The sequence below is a fragment of the Ambystoma mexicanum genome, chromosome 3p (genome assembly GCF_040938575.1).
Source record: "Ambystoma mexicanum isolate Mex_15411 chromosome 3p, UKY_AmexF1_1, whole genome shotgun sequence".
Classification (NCBI taxonomy): Eukaryota; Metazoa; Chordata; class Amphibia; order Caudata; family Ambystomatidae; genus Ambystoma; species Ambystoma mexicanum.
The window spans coordinates 1,267,434,562-1,267,452,190 of NC_090925.1; the positions used below are offsets into that span (position 1 = coordinate 1,267,434,562).

General features: G+C 48.5%; 1 protein-coding gene across 2 annotated transcripts in view; it reads right to left on the minus strand.

Annotated features, from left to right (window-relative positions):
* The window catches only part of DESI1 (desumoylating isopeptidase 1), a 378,189-nt gene that overhangs the window by 163,325 nt on the left and 197,235 nt on the right, over positions 1-17,629 (minus strand). For both annotated transcript variants that reach the window (XM_069652770.1, XM_069652771.1), the window contains exon 3: positions 12,213-12,282. In XM_069652770.1, coding sequence (XP_069508871.1) covers positions 12,213-12,282 — 70 coding nt within the window. The remainder of the gene's footprint in view (positions 1-12,212; positions 12,283-17,629) is intronic.

Here is a 17,629-nt window from a genome sequence, read left to right on the forward strand (position 1 = left end):
AAACTGTTGGTTTTGGCTATGCTTGTCACTTCAACAGCGGCTACGCATTTGAACCAGCTTTAAAGCAGCCAACACAATGAAACTTTGCCTTCACCAGACATTCACAAAGTCCAAACGGTTGACTTTGGCAAGAATTGTTCTTCAAGGAATGCACTTTCATTTGAGCACAGACTAATTTTGAGATCGATTTAATCAACCATGAACACCAAACTTTATTATGCAAAGTTAGCATAATTGTGCTCTCGAAAGGCTAAGGTAATATTTAAAGTAATATCTCATGTAACCCGCCCATGAAGTGGTACTAATGGTGTAAGAATGATAACAAAAACATTGCAGCTTTTGGAATGCTTGAGTCAAACACGCTCTTTTTCTCCTGTTTGTGTCCCAGGTGAATTAAATGGTAGTTTATACAAGCATGCTTATTTGATGTTTCACGGTTATCATGATCCATTTGGCGTGTGCCGGGTTGTGAAAATGGCTGTTAAATGCTTCAAAAGGGAGGAGCCATTCACTGAAACGTGCATCTGGCCTGTTTTCATCTGTAACCCGTGCTGCACTGGTATGTGGCCTGTTGAAAAGATAGATAAACCATTCATGCTGCCCAAACTGTTAATGCGCCTGTTGCAGCGATCTATGTGTATAACCTACATTTCACAAGCAGCCACGTTAGACTGTTATCCTACGATGTGGATACAATGACAATTCAGTTGAGCTTAAGTGGGTCTTGCCGGATTTCACGGATCTCCGCAACAAGGTGGAATCCAGGCGCCCAGAGATCATTCTCATCTGTTGCTGCAGCAAAGAAGTGTTTTTCTTTTGCTGCGAAGATGACAGAAGCCTGGGGCTGGGCGAGGCTGTGATGGGGCGGTTTGATCTGCCATGCTGAGGGACATCTGAGTATATTAAACAAAGGTGCTTCCCAGCGTGCCATGCTATTCGCGGCCTTTGATGTAATACAATGACTGGCAGTATTTGGAAGGCTAGGAAGTTGCAGTTCAATAACCCCTGCAGCCGTCCATTTGCCTTTACTGCCAATTATTCTTTGCGCATGCACCCCAATGCATTACTCCTTATCCCCACAAATTGGCATGACACAGAATTTCAAATGGCAAACTTGGCCGCAGTTTTATTTCCATGACAACAGAATTATTTGTACACATTTGTGAACTTCATTCTGTCCGTGTGGCGCTTGCTTGCCGGATTTCCTTTGCTTCCCCTTATACTTGGTATAGTAGGCCCCCAACTCCCCCGACCCATTGTACCTGTTCCAATCCTGCCCGTGCAGGTGTCCGTGGGTGGGGAGAGCGCCGTTTGTTTTTGGGGGAAGCTGAGCCTTATTTGTCCCTACCAGACGCCCCCGCCGTTTAGGCCCCCAAGAGGCGCTGGTCCGGAAGAGCGAAGACCCATTCCGTTTCCTTCTGGCTCATCCGGAGTCTATCATTTGTGCTTGGTTGCCCAAACACCGCCACGCCAACTGGTGGGTTCCCGCCCACCGTGGCTCCCCCCTTCCACAATTCTTCTCACAGCTCCAGCAATTTGGTACAAATGTTCCAGAAAAAGAGCTCCATTCCTTTTCCGGACAGGTGCACCCCATCCGCCAAGAAGTACTCGGGTGTCTTCCCATCAATCAGACCGTGTCTGATCTGATGGAAACCTCTGCCCCTGCAGAACTTGGCAACGGCCCTGTTCAGCTTCCTCCTTGTTTTCACTACTGCTGAATGGCTCTCTGCTCCTCTCCATTGTGCCCGGGGAATCACCTCAGACCAGATGATCTCCGTTTCCCCCTTTTGTGCCGATATCTCCTGCAGTGAGTTTGTAATGTCTCTCAGCAAGACCCCCCCTCCCCAGGCTGGTCAAGTCATTTCCTCCTAAATGTATCACCAACACGTCTGGCTTCCGCCGCCTACTCAGCAGCTTTTGCAATTGCCCCTTCAGCTGTGCCCATTTCATCCCTGGCACCCCGTGCCACTCGATCCTGAACTCTCCAGCCGTCAAGACCTCTTGCTGTTGAGTCCAGCTCGCCTTTGCCCTTGAGATGAATGAGTTCCCCACTACCCACACCGTGCGTAGTTTCCTTTGGTGCACCGCTGGGAAAGGAAATGGAGGGAACGCCATGGTTATCTTTACATTTTTTCTGGTTTGACATAACGTTTATAACATCCTGAAGACCATCTCCCCAGCTTCTTGATGTCCTCTGCCCCTAACCCCCCGACTGCTGCGTAGGTGGCGGCCCCTATCCGAAATGAATGCGTCCCAAACCGGCCCCCTGCCAGGCCCATGTTATCCAAACCTAGCGCCATCACTTTCCTGAACTGAAAGCGGCTTAGTGCAGACCCATCCCCGTGCATGAGCCACGGTGCCTCTGCCCCTGAGGGTCGCTGCTGCATAAAGTTTGCCGCTGCCGCCACCGCGCAAACCCAGCTTGCCTGTAAGGTCAACGCCGCCCCTTTTCCTTTCTGATCCGTTTTTGATCTCCTTACATAAATGACGACTTGAGCGCTTCCCACTTGGACGTCCCTGACGCGCAAGAACCCATTCCCTTTGCCAGCCTTGTTCTCCGGCACCAATTCGCTGATCCTGAGAGCCCCAAAAAAACGCCACCGTGAAGGCAGCCGAGAAGAGCAATCTCTCTGCCTTCACACTGCACCTAGACATTTAATCAACCCGTGCAATTTCCCATTATCGATTGGCCGCCTCTCGTCTGGCTTTGCTATGGTTTGTCTAGCCCAGCCTCTCATGGCTAGCATGACATAGTGTTCCTTAGTAGGGTCCTTCTCCCCTTTTACTTTCGTATAATGTGCTATGGCCGCCAGGTGGTAGCCCCCCCATGCCCGGGTCTTCCCTGTCTTCCAGCACCAGCCTATGAATGCCCTCACCGGGTTCTCCCCCCGGCCACCTGCCAGCACCTCCTCCTGGAACTGCATGAAACGATCCCAACAAGCCATGTACCTTTTGGCTGTACCTGGAGCCAGGGCAGTCTCTACCAACGAGGTCAGATCGCCCCAATCATCCCCCACCGCTGTTACTCGAATGGGGTCATCTCCCTTGCTTCGGGGCAGCTGTCTCGGAACCGGTCCCACTGTAAACGAGACAGAGAATCAGCGGCCGTGTATTTCACCCCTGGAATGTGCCGTGCCCTAACCTCGATGTTCAGCATTAACAGGCTTCTGGTGAGTTCCCTGAGCAGCCTCAAAACCCTCAGATTGCTGGATGACCCTGTGTTAATAATCTGTACCACCGCCAAATTATCTGACCATAGAGCGACCCTTGAATTCCGCAGCTGCCCCCCCCCCACAACTTAAATGCAACCACTATGGGGAAAAGCTCCAGCAGCGTAATGTCTTTAGTGACCCCTTTCTCCTGCCATTCCATTGGCCATGCCATGCCGCACCAACTGTCCCCCAGGATCGCCCCAAAACCCAGGGACCCCGATGAATCTGTACACAGTTTGAGCTTCTGGCTGCTTGCCCAGTCAGCCCTCCAGATCGCCACCCCGTTGGAGTCTGTCAAGAAGCTATCCCACATCCGGAGATCCTCCTTTACCTCTGAACCCAATCGGACGTGCTGTGAGGCGTGTTGCAAGCCCACCGCTTTTAGCTCCACACTCCTGGCAAATGCCCTACCAGCCGGTATCACTCTGCCTGCGAAATTGAGGTTCCCTGCCAGTGACTGCAACTCCAGTAATGTCGCTTTGTTCCTCTCCAACAGTTCCTGAATCAGGCCCCCTCAATTTTTGTACATTGTCTTGCGGGAGCATACATTCCCCCTTAACTGAATCGATCTCAATCCCCAAAAATGTCAATGTTGTCGCTGGACCCACGGTCTTTCCTGGTGCTAGGGGGACCCCTAGCTGCTCCATTCTTTTTTGGAATGCCTCCATCAGGGCCCCGCATTCCTCCGTCCCATCTCTCCCAATGAAGAGAAAATCATCTAAGTAGCAATATTCCCCCTCCCTTCTTCCCTAGCTTAACTGTAAACTCCAGAAAGGAGCTGAATGCCTCAAAGTATGAACAGGAAATAGCGCAACCCATGGGTAGGCATTTGTCGTAGTAGAACTTGTCTCCCACCTTAAAACCCAGCAAGTGGAAACTATCCTTGTGGATTGGTAGTAATCGGAAGGCCGATTCTATGTCTGCCTTACCCAACAATGTTGCGTTGTCCCTCTTGCTGCCATTGGAACGTGGTAACTCTCCCTTATAGTAATTAAGCCGCCCAAATGTAACTAATAAACTGATGGCGATACACCCAGCCACGGATGCCGACCCTCCTGCACCAGGTGAAGCCTGACATTCTGCATAAGTGGCACCCCAACAACCGTCCACTTCCCACCAGCTGGATTTCTCACGCTCGGGGAACCTTAGTTACTGTTTCCCCTTCATATGGACATACCTCTGCAAGCTATTGTGCACTAAGCCTGTTCCTCTAATAAACAAGCAGTTGCTGAATGGTAACATCCCCTTCTGAAACAATTGTCAGATTTTCCCAAAAGTTTATCTTCCCAAGGAATCACCCATAATAACAATTTTAGCGCGTACAATTCCCCTATCCCACACCAGTGCCTTAGAAACCGTGCATTTGTTAACACCAACAGGGGGGCATCCACCACGTTATGCGTGTCCTCAAGGAACTCCCTTTCCCCAGCCTCCCTAATGCCCAGCCTAGCGCCAAATAGCCGACACTTTAGCCCCATGACTGCACCGGAAATGAAAATAATAAAATGCCCTAAGCACAACGGGTAACCTGGTGTGCACATCGTAGATGCCTACCTTTACAACACCACAATGACCGTCCGCTACCCCAAGATGAATTTAGAAATCATTTCAACTGCTTATCAACCCACGTTATAAATGCACCTAATGCGCAGACGTATCTTTCTCGTGAACCAAGCCGCCCGTTCTAATTTAAATCACACTTGAAGTCACTGCGTCACTGTTTGTGTCAAATCCACAGTCATCCCCATCCGTTGTTCCTCCTCATCAACCTCTGAAACTGCATGGTATAACATGGACCGGCATCCTAGTTCACTTTCACATAAACACCCCACGAAGATGTTCCCCCAATCGTCACCCGCCGACTGATGAAACACCTCGTGTATGGCAGAGGACCTTGCTCATGCCCCTTGCAACCTTTCTCATATATTCATGACAAAAGACTTGCTTGATACCAGTGGTGCTCCACGTACCCGTGGACCGCATAGGGAGACACCTTAACAACTTAATTTACAATGTTGCCCCTTAGTGAAAACCTGCGACTGGATAATTCCAAAATCGCACATTACAACAGCGCAGGGTCATTTCGGTAAATCATGTCATGTATTAATTTGCGATCCTATGAGCTGTTTATATTAGAAGTGCTCCCTCGATTTACCACGGACTGCCTTTTAGCAACCCGAGCGGGGTAATTACCTAATTTCATGCTTTGCAATAACAACGGACGTCCTACACCGACGTATGTTTGCGATCCTCTGATTTATGTATTCATTAAGATAAAACGGCACACCTGCTTTGGCAAGCTTAGTTCTCATCATCCTTAAAATCGTACTCCTAGGAACATTAAGCAATTAAGTCACGGATATATTTTCAAAATTAGTGCGCGACTTGAATGCGACCCCAGAACACCATTGCATTGCACCTCACGGGCCTGCCCCCGGTGGACCACAGTGCAGAAAAGGCAGGCCACCTACATCATGTACAATACAAAAACCACAAACTCTGGGGGCATTTTTGTGCGGCCTGGCGCCCGCATTAATCTTTCCATAAAACGCCTGCTTTAAATGCAAAACGCATGCGTGGTGCCCCAGTCGCCCATCGTACAAGTTCCACCTCGTCCTTCAATGGACGCCCACACCACCACGTGGTCAACCGATAACCAAGTCACTACCCCCACCAGTCACCAAACAACGCACCCGCAGCGTGTGGACCGCCCAGGGAACACAAAACACAACCACCCGTATGCCCCATAATTACTTGTGTTTTCCAATTGCTACGGCTGTTAACTAAGCAATATCCTGTAAACGCACCGTGCGACCTTTGGCTTCCAGCACCTGCCCGCTGTGCTATCAGGACGACCACCTCCCTCACCGACATCTGGGCATTTGCTAACCCGCCACCGGACATGCCCCATGAGACCACCGTATGCATACCCTATAACCAGCTAATATCCTTGTTTAACGCATGTCGACCCAGTGTGTCCCCTACCGCCTATCCTTGCAGGCCCTTCTCATTTAGAGTCACTAGATCCGAACTAGCTTGCAGCTGATGGATTGCAACTCACGGAGTACAGCGTGGCCTTGCTTACTGTTCCTTTGAAAGTGACACACCATGCTTTACGACCTTGGTTCTCTACTCTGAATTCATACCGACTTCGGTACTTGAACCGCAGTCTTCCCGTTTTGAAGGCCAGACACTTCATTGCTGAACCCTTTAGTGCGTCTTTCACGTTCTCTATGGCTCCGCAGGGATTTGAACCAGCGACCTGCCTCTCCAACATGGACCACAGAAGTGCGTGCTCAACCCGGTGAGCTATCTTACAGCCAAATACGTGTTTGCTTACTGCCTCTCAGACTACAATGCTATGCACAGGCCAGCACATGGAAACCCCCACAAAAAGCATAACGTTTTGCAAACCTGACATGCAATCGACCTCTGCTGAAACTTGTTTGCCCCCTAGCCCTCCAAGGCTAAAAACTTTGTTTCTGCTTGTGTGGCGAACAAGTTGGAGGCCCGTCCCCATTCCTATCATTATCCTGGCCGTATCATGTTAACTCCTGCACTCCCGCAGGCTAAACTGTGTTCCGGCCCTTTACTGCTGTGAAGCAACCCTTTCAGCGCGACGCTCCTAATCTCTGAGACCATCTTTTCCCGCGCTCCCATGAATGCCCCAGCGTTTAGCGCAAAACTTCCATGGCATTGGTTTTTACCTTTCTTTTTGCAACGCTCCGAGAAGTTCCGCTCCCTCCACACTGCCCTGGCCATCTCCGTCTCTGGAATTTCTGGAACAATTCCAACCGGACCGCTTCCTCCACCATATGTGCCCGAACCAGGAGCAGGGAACCAGTGGCTGGCACTGGAACACTCAGGAACAAAAACGAAATTCCTTCCACCTGCGAGGCAGCGACCGGGTCCCAGTGCAGGAGCGAGATGCCTGGCACCCCGGTCCCGCCTGCATATATCCTGATGGCCCCGCCCCTTTTCCTTTGTTCAGCCCTTCGCGGGCTTTTGGGCCATTAGGCCTTTGGCGCCGTTCCGTCCCTCGCCTTTTGACCCCCAGGGGAGGGTCCCAGGTCCTGGCGGCATGACCCCGCAGGGGTTACCCTGCTGCCTCCTCCATCTTGAGCTGATTTTTCCGTCGTCAGCTCCATAATGTATGCTGGCAGAAAACCCGTGGGTGCTGGGGTAGCTCTGCCGCGTCAGCTCTGGGTGACATGGTAATTCTGCAAACCTCAGCGGCAGCTGTGTAAACAAAAGCCGCAGGCTAATCTCCCTATGCCTGCAGCATACGCGCTATCATTTCATGGGTCTTTGACTCGAGACAATGACTCAGGAAGCCAGAGATTTCATAATGTGTGTTGTCATTTGTACATTATTATGCGTATCAGCAGCAGGCTGCCTGGGGTTTGCTGATAAAATAACCCCAGTCCCCAGATCCCAGTCCTCTGATATCTTCGAGGCAGCGAAGCAACAACAGATGAGATTCGTCATTTGTATCGGTCTGCTGAATCTCCGTAGACCTCGAGAGACGCCGGGGCCCTGGGAAACAGCTTGGGAGGCACCTGAAACACCTGTCAGCCACATGGACAATCTACAGCAGTCACTTTCACACTCGCGGAAAATGCCCCCTTCACCAGCCCTTTTCCACCCATGTTGTTAATGTATTTGTGCCGCGCACCGTCACCAACTGAATTGGTCCCCAGGCGCTCCGGGGATCTGCAAACAAGAAGGAGGGGTGGGGTAAGGAGGGTAAAGAGGGAGTAGTAAATTGAGAAAAAGGTGGTGGCCTGTTGCAGCTTCAGTTCGGTTTTATCCGTGCGCTGAGCTTTGGTGTGAATATCGGATCAAGGGGAGTTCTTGTGTGCTGTTGGTGGGGGTTATGTGTTTGTCTGGGTGGTGAGTGCGTGCGGTTTCCTGTGCGAGAAGTTGGTTGTGTGGATTTTTGTGTGAAGTAAGTATGCAGAAATTTGAGCTTTTGTGTTAGTGGATTATACATTTCTTAGTCCTTATAATTCTTGTTCTATGTATCCGGTTGTCCTATGGAGTGGTAATCTAAAAGAAACATGCATTGCCAAAGTCAATAGTTTGGACTTTTGTGCAGAGTTGGTGAAGACACTTTACGCATAAAGCGAACTCAAATGCATAGTTGGTGTTAAAATGCTGAAGCATTCTTGCAAGGACATGCATCGTCAAACCCAGTTGCTTGGGCTTTTGTATAGGTATGGTGAAGACACTTTACGTATAAAGCGAATTCAAAATGATGGGGTTATTTTTGGCCACCATCAATAGTCTGGGTTGTCCTCGTGGCATTTATACTATATATAACATTTATATTACATTTATATAAAAGTTTGATGTTACTGCATGAAAAAGCGATCTCAACTGTATAGGGCTATTTATGGACGTCTGGGGTGTCATGACGTCATCTATTTATAGTACATATAGAATTTACATCCAACTTTATATACCATTTATATGAAATGTAAATAACAAATGTGGGGGTTGGATTACATTTTTTGGGATGTCATTAAATTGATATATAAATTATCAGGTTATCAAATTTATATAAAAAATGTTGGGGTCAATAAATGTGGTGTCAAAATATGGTGGGGTCAATCAAATGTAAACAAAAAATTGTGCAGGTTAATACATTTGGTATCAACATTTTTTGGGGGTCAAATTCATATCAAAGGGGCGGCACTAAGAACAGAAATAAGGGGCGGGCCACCTGCCAAAATTTTAAATTAGAAAAAATAAAAAAAAAACATACCCCCTTCTACTACTACTGGCAATTCATTTCCCAGTATGTGGGCAATTTACAGTATTCCAGAAGGTTTGAATGCCATTGGTACAAAGAACATGACAAGCTTATTCTAATTCACTCTTCTTGTTTTTGGTGAGATCCAAGCCAAATACGGTAAAGAAGGTTTCCTTTCAAGAGGTGCAATAGCCATAGCTTGTGGAGATCAGTGTAAGGGATGCCAAAGGTTCCTTTTAGCGACCAGAATTTTGTAAATCGATATATCTTTTAAGATTAGGACATATTGATTCATGATTTGGCTCGTGAGTTTGTTTTAGTTGCCCCACACCTAGTATAATTAATTTGACAGGCGAATCGAGACGGTCACATAGCACAGCGAGTAGAGCGCTCGCTTTGACATCCGTGCAGAGCCTGCTGATGCAGGTTCAAATCCCCGGAAGGGCCACACTCAGCCTTTCATCCTTCCGAGGTCGATAAATGAGCACCACACACCGTGGGATATAAGCAGCGCTCAGATACCAGAGGGTTCGTAGCGCTATAAAAATGCACAAACAAACATCAAATGTAGCTCGTTCATACAGAAGTCTCATCCACCAGACATTGTTCAAATGTTTTTTAAATGTCTCGGACAAACCTCTTCCTGTCAATTAATGCAGAGAAGCTATTGGCATCAACTAATTGGGTCTCCAGGGTTTCAAACATGGCATTAGCTTTTAGCAGATTGAGGACATTCCAGCTAATACGATTAGCTCCAGGAGTTCGTTCAACAGTGCCTATTGTGACGAATCTGGAGGTTTCATCCCTCCTTCCCTGGGGGAGCCTCCCCTTTTGAGGCTGAGGGGTGGGAGGAAATGAGCCTGCAAAGCAAAACCCTCCCTAGTGACTCCTCTCAAGGGGACAAGCACTCCCAAGGGGAACTCCCTATACCAAAGACATTTTCTGCACACATGGGAATCAGAGAAACAGAAGTTACATACATCTATGAGACGCAAACACTGACAGAGCCTTTAGGTGTATGACTAAAGGCAATGCTGGATTCTTCATGGACGTCACAGCAAACAACATACACCACAGCCCTGTTTGGTCACGGAGCGAGAACAAAGGACAGAGTGAGAGATGCTGCCGACCTGGCCCTGTAAAGCGCATAAGCAGAGAGGCCAAGTCAGAGCAAGGCAAGCCTTAGTTGGAGGTGCGACCACACTAAGGACGTGGTGGGCCCGGTGGCAGAGAACAGACGCCGAATTAAAGGTGCGAGGAAGTAGTCATCCACTCGCAACAAGGGAACCACGCAGCACAGAACTTCTGAAACTAGCGCAACACCAAACTTGTTAGACCAGAAGACGAGAACGCTGTGGAAAACGCAACCGCTACCTAACAGATGCTGCCTCACTGGAGCAAACCCTGCAACATAGAAGCTACTCGGGTTGCCCAAGGCAGAGGGAGGCAGAAAGAGGAGAGAACGAAAGGGGGGTAGAGGAAGGATTGCTCTAACCCCATACCAGGCACATAACTGCCCAGAGAGAGAAGGAACCAGATGGCAATTTGGGTTACAGGTGCCCCAGAAACACAAATATTATAATCCTCCAGATGCCTCACAGAAACAACACCCTCGAGTCAAGAGATGACACTGGAAAGGGGAGTCATCTATAGCCAAGGCAGATGAGACATTGAGACAGAGCAACCTATAGGCCCAATAAGCAAAGTGAAGAGCAGATTCACGGGGAGAACAGACACCAAAGTTGTAAACCAAGTGGTTTTAATGCCTCATTAGAACTTCAATGTCCATTATGAATGGAAGCATTAAGCAGTGTGTAAAAAGATAAAAATCGATTGTGGAAGCAATGTAGGACGAAGTTCCTGTGTACTGTCCCAGAGTTTCGCCCAGGAATCTTCAGTTAAGCATGTAAAAGCCATTACAGCCGAGTGCGTTAGCGCAGGTCTGTGTTCCCCATTTGCTTTGCTCCAAGATGGGAGTAGAAAGAGCCTGATACACTAGTGTAGGAATACTGGTAAATTGGTCCCCAGAGATGCTGCCATTTAAGTCCCCCAATACAATGGTAGGTATATCTTTGCTAAAATATTTTTCTATTGTTGTTTTGGATCATTTTGATGACAATCTTGTGATCACCATTACCGGGGGACAGGGGTCATAGATGTTAAATATGAGCATCATCTAATTGACATTTTTTGTGCCCTACACATGCCTGGGTAGGGCTTAGTACATGCTTAAATAAGGCGTTCAGTAAACTAATTACTTCATTTTAAGAGTAAGGATATAATCAGGTAAGCAGGACCCAACTTTGCCCAAGGCTTGGGTCCTTGCGGGTCCAGTGCTATGCATTTACAGCAGCCAAACAAACGGGTGGATGGTTTCCAGGAAAGGACGACGGCATTAACCAACCCCTCCAAGAAGGCTGTGGGTAAAATGAGATGGCGGCCTGCAAGGGACTAGAGCCTCATAATTTCTGCGGTGTGGCCAAAAACGGTGGTAATGCACTAGTAACTACTTCCACATTACAACACCACTGAACTGCAGGTTTGGAAGCAAGGCGGAGGAAAACCCTCCAGCAGAATATTGTAGGCAATTCCTCCACCTTACAACGAAAAAAAGGCCAAATCAAAGGAAATACCTTTTGATGGAATTATTGCAGATAGTAATTCCACCAAAATCTCCATGGTGTTCTATGGACTCCAATACATGGAGACTTAACACCACCTACCACCACTTGTAATACAGCAGCAATTTCGCTCACCCAAGTGGTGGTGACAGTAAATCCACTTGGTGGTATCTCTGCGGAATTACGCTGAAATAAAACCAAACTTGTAATGAGGCCATAAAAGGCTTGAATGGGACAGCATGATAAAAGGAAAGGGGGGCCTGTATGGGCAAGCAGGATAAATCAATTGCAGGGCTCAGCAGGATGGCACAAAAGATAGCAGCACTGAGTGTCAGAGTGCCACAGTTAAGGTAATATATCCACCGCACATGCCGACTGCCCACTGCCATTGTCCCACAATATATGAATGGTGGAAAGGCCCTTTGCCCTTCCCCATTATGACGGAAAGAAAACTGACAAATGGATTTCCTGAACCAAACCACGCTCTAGAGGATCATCAGCAAAACAGAACTCTAGAACAGACAACACAACAGCCCTCCTGCAAAAAGAAACACAAAACAAATGTATGAGACGGCTTTCCTACAGAGAGTCACAAAGTCCAGTTCAGGGAGAGGACTCACTTACCGGCAGGCAGCTGGTAATGCCACCACTTCCATAAAAGAACTCTTCCTCATACACCACGATACCACTGTGCCTAGAAGAGAAAGAAAAAGAGATCAACTGAGGTCCCTACCAGTTGAAATCCTCCGATTGAAGGAGGCGTGGAAAATGGGCCTAAAACAACACCTCCTTGCAGAGAAGCAAGAACACTTTGGCGAGTGATATCTGTGTGGCATTTAACTTGCTGGGGATGTTGAAGTGCAATAGTTCAGAAACTTCTTCAGAACAGGTTTGACCTACTCAAGAATGTCAAACTTCACGTATCTGCCATTTAATCTTGTATGTATGCTATTAAATAGTGGAATCCAAAAAGTGAACTGCTGCGAGTCTGCACAACCAGGATTCATATCTGTGGAATGCAGGTCACGAGTGTGTATTAAAAGGTGCTAATTCGGACTGGCCACCAGGGGGCGCACAGATGCTCTCCTCTTTTGAGTGAGCTCTGCACCTCGGGTCCTGAAACACAGTGCGAGCCCCCACTGTCTGACCCACCCCCCGAGCCCAAAATTATTGAAGCAACGTCAGAAGGGACCACCCCCCTGCGCAGGTGAAATCTGGGCTGAAAACGGCCAAGGCAACCAGGAGAAAAAGCAATCTCCAGATCAGCGACCCAGGCACGCTACGAAAGCTCATTGCTGCTGACGAGCGGAGCCATGCGACCCCCTCCTGTGGAGCACTGAACCCGGAGGTGAGGGAGAGGCCCTCTGCCTGAGGCACAGCCGGAAAGAAAACGTTTCAGCAGGCCTGCAGAACAACGGGAATCCATCCACTGGGGCTGAACGCACAGGAAGAGCACGGGACGAACGGACGGGTGAGTGTGCTACATGCGTTCATAGCAAGAGCACCCCAGCGCAGCCCCTCTCCAGAAGCACCCAGACCTAGTACGTTCCAAGCACGGCGCCTGAATCAGGGGTACTGCTCTGCAACACCCGGAAACCATTTGGAGGGAGACCAGGGCCACAGTGCGCACAGGTACGAGCAGGAAGCGTGTCGTCGCCCGGGAGGCCCCGAAATAAGGCCATCTTGAATACTTCTGAAACCCTGTTTCCCGCGTGACTGAAAATTAATCCCCTCACATTAATGTGTAGCCTGCACGGGGGAAAGCAAACAAGCCACAACAAAAGCGCCCGCGTCTGCCCCTGGCAGGACGCTGCATACCGCCCACGCCTTCAAACATACCGACGACCCGTACCACAGCCCCCTCCCTCCCTCATTGAAAGACACTGAGCCAAACACAGCGGAACCGTAGCTGCATCCCGGTAAACACTGGGAATCTTACCTGGCTAACACACCACAAAAGTTGGATAAATCACAGAGCCTAGCCGGTAACTATAGAATAAGTGGCTCGGGTCCAACAGAAATTGGACCAAAATACTAAATATGGAGGTCACAGCGACCAGTAGAAGAAATTAGGAAATCAGTATCCAGAGACCAGACAACAGGGCTGCCTTTGCAGGAAAACTGCGTTATTCTACCACAGCCCAGAGGAACAAGCTCGACAGCGGCAACCAAACACGTCCGCCACGAGTGAATGGGAAGCGCTGTCCGGATCCAAAAGACAAACATCCCAGGAATAAAACCCTTAAACGCCAACTGCGCGGAAACCCCAATAAAGGTAGTGGGGAGGTTGCCAGAATATATGCACGCGAAAGAAAAGCTTGCCTCTTTTGCATACACCCACTCCACTCACTTCGCCCGCGACAATGAGATGGCGACCGAAGCAGCAGCGCACGGCGAAACTGCAGCTACATAAGATGACATTGCGACCTTGTTGACTGAAATAAAGAACATGGAGCCAACATAGGTGGCAAAATCGACAGGATCACTCAACGCCTGGATAAGATTTAAGATAGGTTGGATGGTGTTGAAAATAATCAAGCCTCAATAGATACCTTGGAAACACAACTGGAACACAGAATAGCACACTTGGAGTCGAGGGAGGAGGAGTATAGACTGAAAATGGATGATTTGGAGAATCGGGAAAGACGCAACAACCTACACTTTTTTTGGCATTCCGGAACAGGAGGGTTAAACAGAAGACGACTTAAAGAACACACTCCACGACATCATTAAGCTCTTGGCCGCCGATGATGCAGTTGACGAACCTAAGACCGAGGTCCGCCAGGAGGACCGAGATCAGTCCTCACCCGCTTCCACTGATATCAGGACAAGGCCAGGATCCTAGAAAAAGCAAGGCGAGGAGGTGTGATCACCCTCAATGGAGCGCAAATAACAATATGTCAGGATCTGTCCTACATGACCCTTGCTCTCAGAAGGATGTGTGGTCCCTTGACGAAATGGTTGAAAGAGCGAGACACTCGAGACAGATGGGGATATCGCTTCTCCCTCTGATTCGAACATGATGGAACGAGGTTTAGACTGCAAACAGAGAGGGAAATCAAGACATGCATATCTGAATTGCTAGAAACTGGCGAGCAGAGAAGCAACCAGGAAGCATCAAGGAAGGAGAGAGGAGAATGGCGAATTCAGGGTCCAAAGAGATAGAGTAAAGGGCTCGAGAAAATATCGGAGAGGCAATATTTCCGCAGAAGGGGGCAAGTAACTTTGGTCAGTAATGAAGAGCTAGTATTGAATTCCCTGTGCAAGTACTGATTGCTCCTTCTTGGGTCAATTCAGAGATCCACATTTGGTTTATTTCGTAAAGATAAAGGTTGAAAGGGGGGGTGGAAGTGGGGGCTCATGAATAGGTTGATGACTATTTTAGCAAAAGGACCGTGAGGTAACTGTCTCTGCTGGTGGTTCGTTGCTGGATCAGTGCTTACAACTGGACCCGATCGAACGCCGCCACACAATGGGAGGCAGGGGAGGGGAAAAGGGTGCAAAACAGGGTAGGGGTAAAAGCTAAAACAAACATGCCAAAGATAACTGATGGGGTAATGTATCAAGGTATGCTGCAGAGTTGAAACATAAGCGGTTATGGCCCAGTACTTTGCATACTCTGAATTTGCACAAAGATGACTACCGCTGAATTACCTGAAGCGGGCCCCTTAAGGGTGGGGTCACTTAATGTTAAAGGGCTGAACTCGCCAATCAAGAGGTCGTTAGTATTGAGGGAATACCGAAGGAGTAAAATTGACGTTCTACTTCTACAAGAAACCAAATATATGAAAGGGGACGAGAGATTGATCCTGGAGAAACGCAACGGTGTGGAATATTGGGGCTCTGGAGCTTTACGCAAGGGAGGGGTGGGAATCCTTATTACAAAGGGCATTGAGTTCCAAGCTACAAGATCCTGGGCAGATGCAGAAGGCCGAGCCCTACTAGTAGTGGGATATATTGGAAATGTCGAGGTGACGATAGCCACAATTTACTCTCCCAATGTGGGCCAACTCAGATTTCTCTCGAGAACTATCCCTAAAATAATGCTCAAAGCCAAGGGGCACGTGATCCTAGGGGGTGATTTCAATTTATGGGCAAACCGCGACTTAGATCGAAAATCAGGAAACTCAGCCCCTGTTGAGGAAACAAGAGGAGATTGTAATGAGTTTGCAGATATGATGAAACTGTATGCATTAGTCGATGTATGGGGGGGTGCACCCAGATGTAAAGGGCTACACTTTACACTCACTCCGGCACAACACTTTCACCCGAATTGATTATGTTCATCTTTCACACGAACTATACAATGCCACAACACACTCGGAGATCACTTCAATCACATGGTCAGATCATGATATGGTCATAGTAGACAGGCAGTGGGCACACCTACATGTCAGAGGTGGGAAGTGGAGGTGCAATGAATCCCTGTGGAAGGACTCGGTTTTCAAAACTGAATTCGAAACCGAGATCAAGGAATACTTCAAAATCAACAATACCGGGGAGGTCGCCAAACAAGGGGTGTGGGAGGCTGCCAAAGCAACTTGCAGAGGGGTCCTTATACGGGAGGGAGCTCAAAAGAAAAGAGAAAGAACCTTAATCGAAAACAGGCCCAGAGGGGAGATAAGCGAGCGAGACAATCTAGCCAGGGAAGGGGACACCATAGACCCTGGCAAGGTCCAAGAGGCGAAAGAAAAACGAGAGGAACTACGCCAATTAGAACATGGTCAGATAGTGCACAGGTTGCATCTCCTAAAACAAACATTCTATGAAAAAGGCGACAAAGCTGACGCATTATTGGCGGCCAGATGTAGAGCACAGCGAGCAGAGCGCAGGGTTACAGAGATAATCCCTGAAAAAGCATGTCCAGACACCAAACCAATTTTCCATCCCCGAAACATTCGCTAATTTATACGAAAAGTTATACATCCCGGAGACAGACCCTGACCCAACCGAGATAGGAAATGATCTGGCTGATATCAACCTCCCCAAAGTCGCGGACACGGACTCAGCCCATCTAGAATCCCCCATAACAGAGGAAGAAATACAGAACGCAATCAAAAGACTAACGGTGGGCAAATATCCAGGGGATGACGGATATACACCCGGCTTTTTTTTTAGTGCCAACCTCACACCATTCCTGGTAGAACTATTTAACGAAATTCTCGAATCAGGAAGGGCCCCCGACTCCTTTGTCCGAGCACTTATCACGGTTATTCCTAAAGAAGGTAGAGACCCCACACAGTGCGGGTCTTACCGCCCTATATCTCTGCTCAATATAGACGCTAAAATGTACAGTATTGGCAGCTAGACTAGAGACCCTCATGCCCCATCTCATTCACTCTAACCAGGTTGGATTTATAATAGGGAGACAGGGAGCTGACACCATGTGAAAAACCCTCCATTTGATCGCGGCCTCCCAAGACATGAACAATGAGCCCGCCCTACTCTTCCTAGATGCTGAGAAAGCGTTCGACAAGGTGGAATGGGATTTCCTTGCGGCAGTCCTCTGAACAGTGGGGATAGGGCCAAAATTTAGAAGGGGAATTCGAGCAGTTTACACAACACCTAAGGCCTCTGTGTTTGTTAATGGGGAATACTCTAGGTGGTTTGATCTGAAGAGGGGCACCCGGCAGGGATTCCCCTTATCAGCCATCCTCTTCGCCCTCTCGGTAGAGCCACTAGCCCAGACGAGACACTCAGGTTGAGGGAATGCTACTGGGACAGGTTGAGTACAAAGTGGCACTGTACGCCGACGACATGCTTCTGCATTTGACAAACCCCTGCAAATCGAATCCCAGAGCACTTCACCTTTTAGAGGAATATGGACACATATCAGGGTTCAAGGTTAACAAAACTAAGTCAATACTCTTCCCCCCTACACGGATCTAAGGAAACGAGCAAAGACAGATATTCCCCACTAGGGCTCACGATAGATCATAGTAAATTGAAATATTTAGGTATACAAGTCATGAGAAAACTAGATGACCTGTACGAAGCTAACTTCCCAACGCTCCTCCAAAATTTCCATGCAGACCTTGCCC